Genomic DNA, 12,057 nt, shown 5'->3' with positions numbered 1-12,057 from the left:
CATTTCTAGTCTCGCTGTTCGGGCTCCTCCACGTCCACTTTCGGCTATCCCGCTTGCGGAAGAAGGTATTCATTATCCTCATATTAATCTGTTCCGCAAACTCTACTAATAACTCTCTCCTGCTATTCCTAGTGCCTATGCCCTATTCCCCCACTGCTTTGTCTCCAGCCTGCTTCTTGCCTGCCTTGGCATTAAAGTCGCCCATTAGTATAGTGTTTTTGGTTTTCACTCTACCCATCGCCGATTCCACGTCTTCATAGAAGCTTTCGACTTTCTGGTCATCATGACTGGATGTAGGGGCGTAGACCTGTACAATCTTCATTTTGTACCTCTTATTAAGTTTCCAACCAAGATATAGTGTGTGCGTAATAGGATTGCAAACATGTAAATGATACTAGCACGACATGATTTCGTTACATGTCTTTACTGAAAATGGCGTTGCATACAGTTTTTAGCAAGCGACTGTCTAGACTGACCGAAATGAAAGACGTTTCACGTCAAAAAGAAACAAACTTGTAAGTTCACGTTCTGGTTCGCGACTACGGTTCGTAAGAGCGTTTCCGCAAATCCTGAAAGAGAAGCTGCTGTAAATGAAAGCGGTCATGCAATGAAAAACACTTCTCACGAACAAAAGACTTCGGGAATGGTATGAACTAAAGTTCGAGTAAATGTCATGGTGTTTGTTTAATAGAACGAACCCTACGAACACCACTCCGCTATTCTTGGATTTGATTTAACTCTGCAGAATGTACTATCTTTGCGTGCCTCTACACTTGGGCACAGTGACGGGAAGGTTAAAATTGCCGACCAAAGTTTTCCTTTAGGATAGATGAGACTTAAAGCCTTGGGAAGATCTTTTTAAGCCTTCTTTTATTTCACCGAATTTGAATTTGAATATTTTTATTGTGATGCTTAAGATGAAATTTTCATATTTTCAAAATCATGCAGGAATCATGCAGTGAATCATGCAGATTCACTCTTATCTGACATCCTGCTTCGATCTACCCGATTCTCAACCAATCCGCCAGAGTGAGTACGTGCCAGTATATCCCAAGGATCTTCTTCACCAATTGGTTCCGATTGCCTGGTTTTGGCGCGGCTCGCGGTCAGTCGTATGGCACGTGGCATGGGCCAGAGAAGAAGAAGGCGGGGCGTTGCACGGGTGTCCCGCGGCGAACCTGCTGGCTATCGGAAGACGCTTCTCGCAGCAAATGCCCAACAACGAGGCGCCGAGCAGCTCTGGCCCTCGCGCTGTCGTGGCGCTTGTCGTTCTGCTCGCGACACTACTTCTTTCCGGATTGGTGGCACTCGTGTGGATCTTGATGAACGAGTTGACAAGCTCCAACGGTAAATTGCCCGAAGCGCCGCCATTCTGCTGCCCCGACGCCATGGAGACGATACTGACGCTGGCCAACCTGTCAAACGATCCGTGCACTGACATTCTCAGTTATGCCTGCTACAAAAAGAGCGGAGTGGACCGCAGAGCGATTGCCGACGGAGTGTTCACATCGCTCGTGGTTCATCCTACTCTCCAGGCCATACTGCGCTCACCGGTCAGCGATATAATTTGGGGGAACCACAAGAGCTGCCTCATCGCAGCCGCCAAAAATCTGTTCACTGCAGAGAACGCAGTGGAAGCCATCATCGACCTCTTTCGCCGCTGGTCGGGAACCTCTACTAGCACGGCGCGAAACGTGGACTTGATCAAGCTTGTGGGTCTGCTACACTTCAGGTACGCAATTTTCAGCGTGTTATACACGTACTACAACTCAACATTCGAGAAGAAAGAATTCACCTACGTCATACGCGTTCAGCTTGCGCCATATATCGATTTAGAAGCGTCAAGTGCCGGACATGCCATGTTTGAAGCTGCCAGGAGACACGCTGGCATAAACGCTACGCAGGCAGACGTGCTTAGTCTAATTCGCCGATTCCACAGGGCCCGCAAGAATTTTCATGATGGGCGCTCCATCGTCCCGATGCCGCAGTTTTACGAACAGTTTCCAAAGGAGGGCATATCTTCGTGGGAAGAGATATTGAGCGGAGTCCCAGCGATAGCCATTGAAAACCCTCCCGAAGTCGCGGCAGTCTTAAGCATATTGACGGACAAAAACATCCTCGTTCAAGCAGCCGCGCTACTGTACTTCGCCATACACTCGACGCTGGCCACGTTTGACGACGAAATTCGGCAGGAGGGTAGTGTAGTTGATCACGCGGCACTTTGCGAATATCTGACCATGACACTGTTTCCATTCTGGGATGTGTTGGCGACGCAGCAGATGACTAGCCCAGACCGTGACCAGGTTGTGCTGGAAATGTTTAAGAAGATCTCTGACGCCGTGATTGCGGACGCCCAAGTTTTCTTCTCTGCCCACCTGGACGCCAACGCGGTGCGGAGTGTGGTGCGAAGCATTCATATTGTTTTGCCTGAAAACCTGACTGCGCCCTACAAGCGCTATCTGCCCTCCATAAGCGACAACTACTTCGAGAATAAGTTTGAAATTGGGAGCTTCTATAATCAGGTGAGTGGCGAGATTATTGATTACCTAATTGAGCATAGGCAGCGTCCAATCGTATAACTCCATGATTTTGGCTTCTAGCGCGAAGTGAAACAGGGACACAGAAAGGAGTAGATGGGACGAGCGCTAACTCTCAACTAAATTTTTAATAAAACGAAGAACATATATATAGGTGATTGCAAAAACCGTAGCACAAGAACATGACAAGGTAAAAAGCATCAGTTAAACATATCAGGGGGTAGGAAGTCAAAAAAGAACACCGCTTATTACCGATTACCGATTAAGAGCGGTGGCAGGAACATCTTTTGCATCCATTCCGCAGAGGCCAACCCGTTCGAATTACTGCGAGAGGCAGTTGTAACCTAGCAACCCGGTGTCTGCTTAGCGTCATGTATAATTACGCTCGAACACCCCGGAAAACGTTGCAGGGGTGGTGTAGAGGTAGAATACCCGCCTCGCGTGCAAGAGGTCCAACTGGTACAGAAGAAGCCAATCAATGAGTTAGTGGTAAGAGGTAAAATAGAGGAATTCCAGATCAAGCCACAGAACAGGTATTCGGCTTCAACTCAGGACGAGGACCTTAGCGTTGAAGCAAGGAATGACATTCTTGTGAGCATCATTAAGGAGTGTGCAATAGAAGTCTGTGGTAACTCCTTTAGACAGGATACCAGTAAGCTATCGCAGGAGACGAAAGATCTGATCAAGATTCGCCAATGTAGGAAAGCCTGTAACCCTACAGCTAGAATAGGACTGGTAGAACTTTCGAAGGTAATCAACAAGCGTAAGACAGCTGACATTAGGAAGTATAATATGGATAGAATTAAACATGCTCTCAGGAACGGAGGAAGCCTAAAAGCAGTGAAGAAAAAAGTAGGAATTGGCAAGAATCGGATGTATGCGTTAAGAGACAAAACCGGCAATGTCATTACTAATATGGATGAGATAGTTCATGTGGCTGAGGAGTTCTATAGACATTTATACAGCACCAGTGGCACCTACGAATTATTGGAAGAGAGAATAGGCTAGAGGAATTGAAAATCGTACAGGTAACGCCGAAAGAAGTAAAGAAAGCCTTGGGAGCTATGCAAAGGGGGAAGGCAGCTGGGGAGGATCACGCAACAGCAGATTTGTTGAAGGATGGTGGGCAGATTGTTCTAGAGAAACTGGCCACCCCTTATACGCTATGCCTCATGACTTCGAGCGTAGCGGAATCTTGGAAAAACGCTAACATAATTCTAATCCATAAGAAAGGGGATGCAAAAGACTTGAAAAATTATAGACCGATGAGCTTACTGTCCGTTGCCTACAAAGTATTTACTAAGGTAATGGCAAATAGAATCAGAAACACCTTAGACTTCCGTCAACCAAAGGACCAGGCAGGATTCCGTAAAAGCTACTCCACAATAGACGATATTCACACTATCAATCAGGTGACAGAAAAATGTGCGGAATATAACCAACCTTTATATATATCTTTCATTGATTACGGGAAAGCGTTTGATTCAGTCGAAACCTCAGCAGTCATGGAGGCATTGCGGAATCAGGTTGTAGACGAGCCTTATGTAAAAATACTGAAATATATCTATAGCGCTCCACAGCCACCGTAGTCCTCCATAAGCAAACCAACAAAATCCCAATAAAGAAAGGCGTCAGGCAGGGAGATACGATCTCTCCAATGCTATTCACAGCGTGTTTACAAGAGGTATTCAGAGACCTGGAGTGGGAAGAATTGGGGATAAGAGTTAATGGAGAATACCATAGTAGCTTGCGATTCGCTGATGATATTGCCTTGCTTAGTAACTCAGGGCACCAACTGCAATGCATGTTCACTGACCTGGAGTGGCAAAGCCGAAGGGTGGGTCTAAAAATTAATCTGTAGATAACTAAAGTAATGTTTAACAGTCTCACAAGAGAACAGCAGTTTACGATAGGTAGTGAGGCACTGGCAGTGGTGAGGGAATACATCTAGTTAGGACAGATTGTGACTGCGGACCCGGATCTTGAGACTGAAATAATCAGAAGGGTAAGAATGGGCTGGCGTGCGTTTGGCAGGCATTCTCAGATCATGAACAGCAGGTTGCCATTATCCCCCAAGAGAAAAGCTTATAACATCTGTGTCTTACAAGTACTCACGTACGGGGCAGAATCCTGGAGGCTTACGAAAAGGGTTCTACTTAAATTGAGGACGACGCAACGAGCTATGGAAAGGAGAATGATAGGTATAACGTTAAGGGATAAGAAAAGAGCAGATTGGGTGAGGGAACAAACACGAGATAAAGATACCTTAGTTAAAATCAAGAAAAAGAAATGGGCATGGGCAGGACATGTAATGAGGTGGGAAGATAACCGATGGTCATTAAGAGTTACGGAATGAATTCCAAGGGAAAGGAAGCGTAGCAGAGGGCGGCAGAAAGTAAGATGGGCGGATGATATTAAAAAGTTTGCAAGGACAACATGGCGATAATTAGTACATGACCGGGATACTTGGATAAGTATGGGAGAGGCCTTTGCCCTGCAGTGGGCGTAACCAGGCTGATGATGATGATGATGACCCCGGAAAAGTAAATCAGATAAGAAACGTTTCTCGTAATTAGTTAGGTTTCAAGAAAGTAACCCAATGACTCTGATTCGGACCCACTACAAAGAATCACGGCATCACTCCTTGCTCTCTCTTGATCATCACGCGCTGTACGTACTTCCAACGTAGGAACAACTATCATACAGAAACGTGTCAACCACTCTAGAAGAGCAAGGCACTGTCAGCTAAAGAAGTTGCGTTATAACCTCATCTTGTTCACCATATAGCGGTAACATATCGCGTTATAGGTAACACCAAGAATTATGAAACGCATTCTTTAATAATTCAGAAGAAAGTGAAAAGACCGCTTTTAAGGCAACAAAATATACAAATGTCGTTGACGAGCGCAATTAAATTGAGCAAGAGAGTCAACTTTCCGAATATTATCCGCTTGCATGTTCTCCGGTATTTACATTATCGCACTACCGGGCACGCACACGCTGGCGCCATCTTCGTCCGTGTGCCTGAAGCGTCACAAATAATGCGCCTCTTATCAAGTGACCGAATATCGGTTCATTATCGCTGGCGGTTTGAACATCCAGGTAGTTTGCATTGTGCGCAGGTGGGAGAAATACCTTGTTTAGTCTGCCTACTTTGAGCCTACGCACGGAAGCGGAAACCAGCTGGACGTAGTTCTTGTTCAGCATGTCCGCCATGACATCCGCACAAAGCAACGTAGCAGCCAACTTTGCTGGTCACAGTCATACTAATAACCCCTGTCAAGCGGGCAAATTAAGCTCGCTTACGGAGAGTGTTCACTCGGTTTAAGTACACTTTGCCAAATCAAAACGTCTCAAGTGGAGTGTCACTCTCAGAAGACTGCACTTCACTCCACTCGTCTTAGCCGGCGTTGACTTGCAATGTTCTTATAATGAAAAAAAAATCTCGTTTTCTTCGGTTGAAAAAAAAAATATTAAGTTTGTTTTTATTTATAATACAACGTAAAACAATCATATTAAAATAGTTCGTTGCAATCTACATCTTCAAAACCGCACTCTTAGTTTGTCGACATGTTTTTTTTACTGCGAGTGCGCTCTGTTTCTGCGTTTAGCACCGCGTAGCGTAATGTGTCACTCAAGGTCCCTAAGTGCACATCCCGTAGGTGCACTTAAGTTGCTCGCTTGACTGGGGTATAATATTTATCCACAAATTGGCGCGTCAAGAGAATGACAGTGAGCAGGGAACCTGTGCCAACATTTTAACGTACCCAGAATGAGTGTTTAAATGTAGAATGGTATAGTCGAATTGTCTGTCACCATGACACAGCAAGCATGATGAAACCTGTTATCCAAGGGTCTATCAAAACGTGACTTAGATTGGTAGGTCGTGCGAAAGGGAGCATGGTACTGGAGCTACATTTAGCGCAGTTTGTTACTGCCATTTATTTGTCGCACCCATTTCGTCGCCGCCGCTCCTTCATTCTTAATAGTACGTTCTATTGCTTTTATTCGGATGTTTCAGTTCTGTACTTGTCAATGATTATAACGTCAGTGCCGCCAGGTCGGTCGTAAACAGTGACGCAGTGCATCATCTCCTATGAGAGTGTAATCAACTTGGTTTGAGCTTTCGCGAGCATGTTGAGTAATGCAGGAGTGAAGTTAACTGAGCATAATTGTTGAAAGTGTAGACCTACCACCGATGATTAGTGTATACCGTAAGCCAGAGATCTTCAGTGACACCCTGCTTCCACGCATTGCTGGGCCCTGCGATCTCGGAGTGAGATTGCCATCTTTTGCGGTGACTCTGTGGTATAGCCTCATGGCCTGCAATCAGCGGTCATTGGTTCTGCTTTCCATTCCTTTACACAAAAACCCGTTGTTATCTGACCGCATATTGTCGGACGCATCTGAATCGCCCCGAGATGTCCCGGATAGATATCTAACCAACCAGAAAGTAGGAGCGAACGTTCTGCCATATCACTATTTTTGATGACTACTTAGTGGGGCCACTGAGAATGAAAAATAGAGTGCCTGTATATCATACAGTAACTCTACCAGGACGGAAAAACTGGCTGTTCGCGATTCAATGATTTCGAGGCAGGTTTACATTCGCTCAGCTGTAAGCAATTCATTCGTATAGCACGCGGAACACTTATATTGTTTTCTCGGTTTTGCGGATCAAGTTGGCTGCCTATGTGCAACTAAATCGGTGCATTCTTATTTCAGATACGCAGCAGCAGTGCTCTGCGGGGCTTCTCTGCGTTGTACAGTCTGCGCGTCGACTTGACTCACACATCCCTCGTGAGATTCGGCAACCAGATCGCCGTTACGGCAAGCGTCTACGCGCTTCTCAATTTCGGCAAGGAGACCGCCGGAGGAAGCCGCAGCTTAGCCCACGGCGCAGATGTCATCAACGCGGCCGTGCTGGGCGTCATGCTTGCCGACGCCTTGTGGGAGAAGATTTTCGACTACGCAGAACAGGAAACCGATAGCTGGGAAGGGCTGGTAGCGCACCTGCATTGCCTTCGATGGCAAAGTGGAGGTGTTGTGAACACTGAACTGAAGTACCCAATTTTGTCGATGTCAGCCGCGGTCCGCGCCTATGCCACACCCAGCTGGCACGACCGGGCCCCGGTATTCGGCTACCACAGCTTGTCTGCCAGCCAGGTGTTCTTCATACTCTTCTTTGTGCACCACGTTTGTCTCCCGAGGGGTTCCTACGGGGGCGGAGTGAGCGCGTCGGCGCAGATGCGGAACTTCGAGGAGTTCTTCAAGGCTTTTGGCTGTGCGGGGACACCTATACGGAACTCAGCGGACGCCTGTGGAAAGCCGCGGCGATGAGTGACGCGCTGTGTGTCCTCTAACACTTGTGGAACTACGAGACGACAACGAGGGCAGCAACGCGAATCATGCTGATCGGTGTGCCACCGCACAGCTCGAGAACAACGCGCACGAACATTGATCTCAGTTTCCCTTTTGCAGTGCCTTATTTTGCATCTAGACGTTTTCATTGCTTGCGAAAGTGTTTCTTCGTTTCCGAATTTGCCAAGCTGTTTTATTGTGATATATATGGAACTAACGCTAAGGATGGCGGCCGTCGAGAAATTTTTTCTGGTTCGTGAGTTTCTCTGTGTAATTTATTTTTTGCCCGGCGGTTTTAAAAAATAATGGCTCCTGTTTTAGCGTAGTTGGTGAACATAGATAATATCAGTGCTGTCAATAGGAATCGATTCATAGGCATGTTACGGACTCTTTGTTGCTTGTTGTGTAGATTTCCGTGGATCGAAACATGTTCAGTGGGCTGCTCTACAGTGACGAACTTTTCGACACCTGGTGCTGTGCGGGAACTGCTATGTTATGTGGTCGTCAAATTTAGGTCGTTGCTTTACGTTCACTTCTGTCAAGAGAACTGCACATATTCGTAAGCCTTGGCGTCAGTTCCAGCAGATTTGTATATGTCCTGCGGATTTCGTTTGGGCAAGACAGCTGTTTACATGTCATTATTTAACCTGAACAATTCTTGGCTATTGCTGGTAAGATATTCCCCTTTGCGAAGACAATAGTCCTCTTTCATGGAGGACCTTGTTTAAAAGCCACACACACATTCACGCTATTCTGCAAGCTTGAACAGTAGCTTGTATTGCTCTATAGCGTTGAACAATTTCTAACAATTGCAGTGTGGCTTACACTGCCGGGAAACGCATGTGCATTTTAAGCCAAGACGAGTGAATTTTTGACTCTGATCAGCACCTTTGCTTCATCAAGGTAGCACGAGCACGTTCTGAATAAAAGCGCTTGACTGCGCTCTGTAATATCCCGTTGATATCGTTGAACATATTTAATAGCTTTGCTCATGAGCAGTTTGTTTCAACATCTATTCACATAAAATAGTCTAGCTCACTTCGATACTTCTGTGTTGCTTAAAAAGTGTCATGCGATAAGGATTGCTTTAAGATTTCAAGGGCCGAATTCGCAAAGCTTCCTAATGGCTCTTTGCCATTGGCCAGTGACCTTTGGTGATGTGTTCAACACAAAGATTGCCTAGCATTTGCTCTTGCGCTCGATTCGTTCGTAAGATAACTCAACCAATCCTAATGTTTGACGTACTATTAGCGAACGCTGCCTGTCAAGGCAGGGAACACTTGCGAACAAGGAAACGCTTTGTTAATGCAGCGCTGGTTGCCTACACGAAAATGTGATGTTATCTGTAGTTTGACCATAGAAGTATATTTGTTTCATTAGCACGTTTAAACGGTAGTAGCTTCGAGCTTTTTGAAATACATGCCAGTTTCCTTTCCCCAGTGTGGTGCAGCCATGCACCGAATCTCCTTAAGGATCTCCTTAAGGCGACGACGAAACGCACACAAATGCGGCGCAACAGCGCTGTACAGTGCAGCAGCCTTCTGCACTGGAGGCACAGAATTCAAAATTTAATGTTCACTGATTAAAGTTACACGTACTGCAATGTATTTAGGTTATTCAGTGGTTCAATAGCGGCTTTTAGAAATATTGACACTCACTTTAGCATTCACCAAAGAGGGTGAAGGCGAAAGCCTGCGCGCATAAGACGCATTCATTAAATTACTTGACGTTTGAATGCGTTGTTTCTGCTTATTGTTTTCTCCCACCAAAGCTCGTGGGTTCGATTGCCTTAATTGACCTAAAGCTAACTGACCTTAAAGCTTGAGGGTTCGACTCCCACTGAGGGTCGTTGGTTCGTGCACCTGAATTAACTCTATCTTCCTTAACATTGCCTTGCTTTATTGGCATGTGAGCGGCATCGGAGCCAGCTGTGCAAGAAGACGACGACAAACGCGAGAGCAGTGGCACGAGCGCGAGGGGCAGCACGGTAACGCTGGCATGGCAAATTCTATTCTTTATCTAGAATCCCGTGTTCCGCCGCTTTCGTGCAGGTTCCGGCTTTTGACGGTGCAGACGTTTTTAAGGATTTACGAATCACCACTGCGTCATCCCCAAATAATCTTTATTTCACAACCTGCGTTGTTTTTCGGTATCATCTGGCCGCGACTACATAATCCGCAAATTATATTTGTGCAAAAATTACTTGACTCTTTGGGCGTGCGCATATGCGATGTTCTTCCTAGTACCGACAGAGCTGTTGCCACGGATATTCAATTTGATGACATCTTTCCTAATAATGCAAAATTACTTCCACACCGTATTCTAGACGGTATATTACAAGATCACCTGAAAAACCTTCAAACAAACGTTGTAATTGGTACAGATGCTTCACAATGTGAAGAAAAGTCAGGTGTAGGAATTTTTTCCCCGATTCTCGATTGGAGATTTTCTCTTCGGCTGCCAGATTTCATACCGATTTTTTTAGCCGAATTCATGGCCGTGGTGCTGGCATTACGCAAATTAGGACCATCAATTACGTCAGCCGTGATAGTCACTGATTCTTTATCATTGTGCTCATCTCTTACTGCTTCTAGTGATTCTCGCGTGATGAGGACATTTCAATCATTGGTACCTGGTTACTTGAGAAGCGTGCGTTTGATTTGGGTGCCTGGCCATAAAGGACTAATCATTAATGAAATTGCAGACTCTCTAGCCAAGGCATCGATAAGTGGCCCGATTCTTCCTTGCTGCCCTTTTACTGCTTATGTTAGTGCAGCTATATTTCGCAGGAGTATCATTATACTGTCAGTATCAGGCTCCGCAATTACTAACTCTGCGGATTACGGACATCTCCTGCACCCTTGGAACAGAGATTTTTGCCGAACACGGAAAATTGAAGTGTCCATCACGAAGCTGCGCTGCCGTATACCTGCATTGAACTTCTACCTCCACAGGTCTGGTCTGGTCCCCTCACCATTATGCTCATTCTGTGGCGAAGCGGAGACAATCGACCATTTCTTGTTGTCTTGCAGACGTTTTTCTATTATAAGAAAACGACTACTCGAAATCCCGCTTCGCTCTATTGGTCTAACTTTATCAGTGCCTGTGACCCTGTCTTTTGGAGCCTCCATTGTTGGGTTCAGCAACAGAAATGTTTGCTTGGCGATCCAAAATTACCTCATTGAAACCAATCGATTTCCATGTTAGGTTGATCGTTCTCCCTCCCAACCATAGCTTCTTTTTTCTTTCTTATCTTTTATTGATTATTGTTATTATTATTATTATCTTATACCCGGTTTTCATCTGATTATTTCCTTTTTTCTCCAAACACAAAACGTTTACTTTTAAACTCGCACTCCCAAATTGTTAACTCCCTTGTTATCATTATTATTTTTAGGTACCTAATTAAACTGCCCGATTCTTGGCCAATCCCCCACTGTGGTTATGTGCCACGGCCACTAAGGACAACAACAACAACAACAACAACAACGCTGGCATGATGGGCGGTGTCGGAGCCAGTTGTGGTAGAATGCGGCGACGAACATCCATAGTGCCCGTGATCGGGCCGTCAAGCTCGTCTTGGCGGTCTCTACGTGGCATTAGCCAGGTGGCGCGGGGTCTCCCCTGCGTCTTCTCTGGATCGAAATAAGGTTACTTCACTCACTCACTCACGAACGCGCAAGCAGTGGGCGAGCTCACGTGACTTTCTGTACAGGACGTTGCGTTTTCCAGACCATCGGGCGTATGAGCCATGTAAGGCTTTCGCCTTAGAAAAGAAAAGATACTGACGAGAACTGCAGCGAACAGTCTTGAACAGATTCTGCGCTGCAAGGGGAAAAATGTAAGTAGAATGGGACAGGTAAATCAAACATCGTGTAACAGCGAAGATAGCACAAGCGTAATTGGGGCCGCATGGCTCCTGAATTGAGGAAGTTAAATGCAAAAGGTCGGCGTCAGTGCTTGGGCTCGCGCTGTCATTTGGCTGAGACTGCTCGGCTGCTCTCTGCGCTGGCCCCACTAACCCGCTAACCTCACTAAACCTTGTAGCAACCGTACTAGTTTTGCTAGCCCTAAATGCGGCAATATATTTTCCTGTTTGTCGAGGTAACGGTGCCCGGTGGTGAAGTGGAGAGACTACTTTTTCTTACGCCGGGCTCCC

General features: G+C 46.0%; 1 protein-coding gene across 1 annotated transcript; it reads left to right on the top strand.

The window, feature by feature from the left end:
- The first annotated feature begins 1,038 nt into the window (after positions 1 to 1,038).
- LOC135914653 (uncharacterized) lies at positions 1,039 to 8,849 on the top strand. Its single transcript, XM_065447583.1, has 2 exons — positions 1,039 to 2,522; positions 7,263 to 8,849. The coding sequence occupies exons 1-2, from the start codon at positions 1,212 to 1,214 to the stop codon at positions 7,875 to 7,877; spliced, it is 1,926 nt and encodes a 641-aa protein (XP_065303655.1). The 5' UTR covers positions 1,039 to 1,211; the 3' UTR covers positions 7,878 to 8,849.
- The last annotated feature ends 3,208 nt before the right edge of the window (positions 8,850 to 12,057 follow it).

This window comes from Dermacentor albipictus, chromosome 4 (assembly GCF_038994185.2).
Source record: "Dermacentor albipictus isolate Rhodes 1998 colony chromosome 4, USDA_Dalb.pri_finalv2, whole genome shotgun sequence".
Taxonomy (NCBI): Eukaryota; Metazoa; Arthropoda; class Arachnida; order Ixodida; family Ixodidae; genus Dermacentor; species Dermacentor albipictus.
Note: the sequence above shows the minus strand (reverse complement) of the source record. Positions and strands in the feature narration are given on the sequence as shown.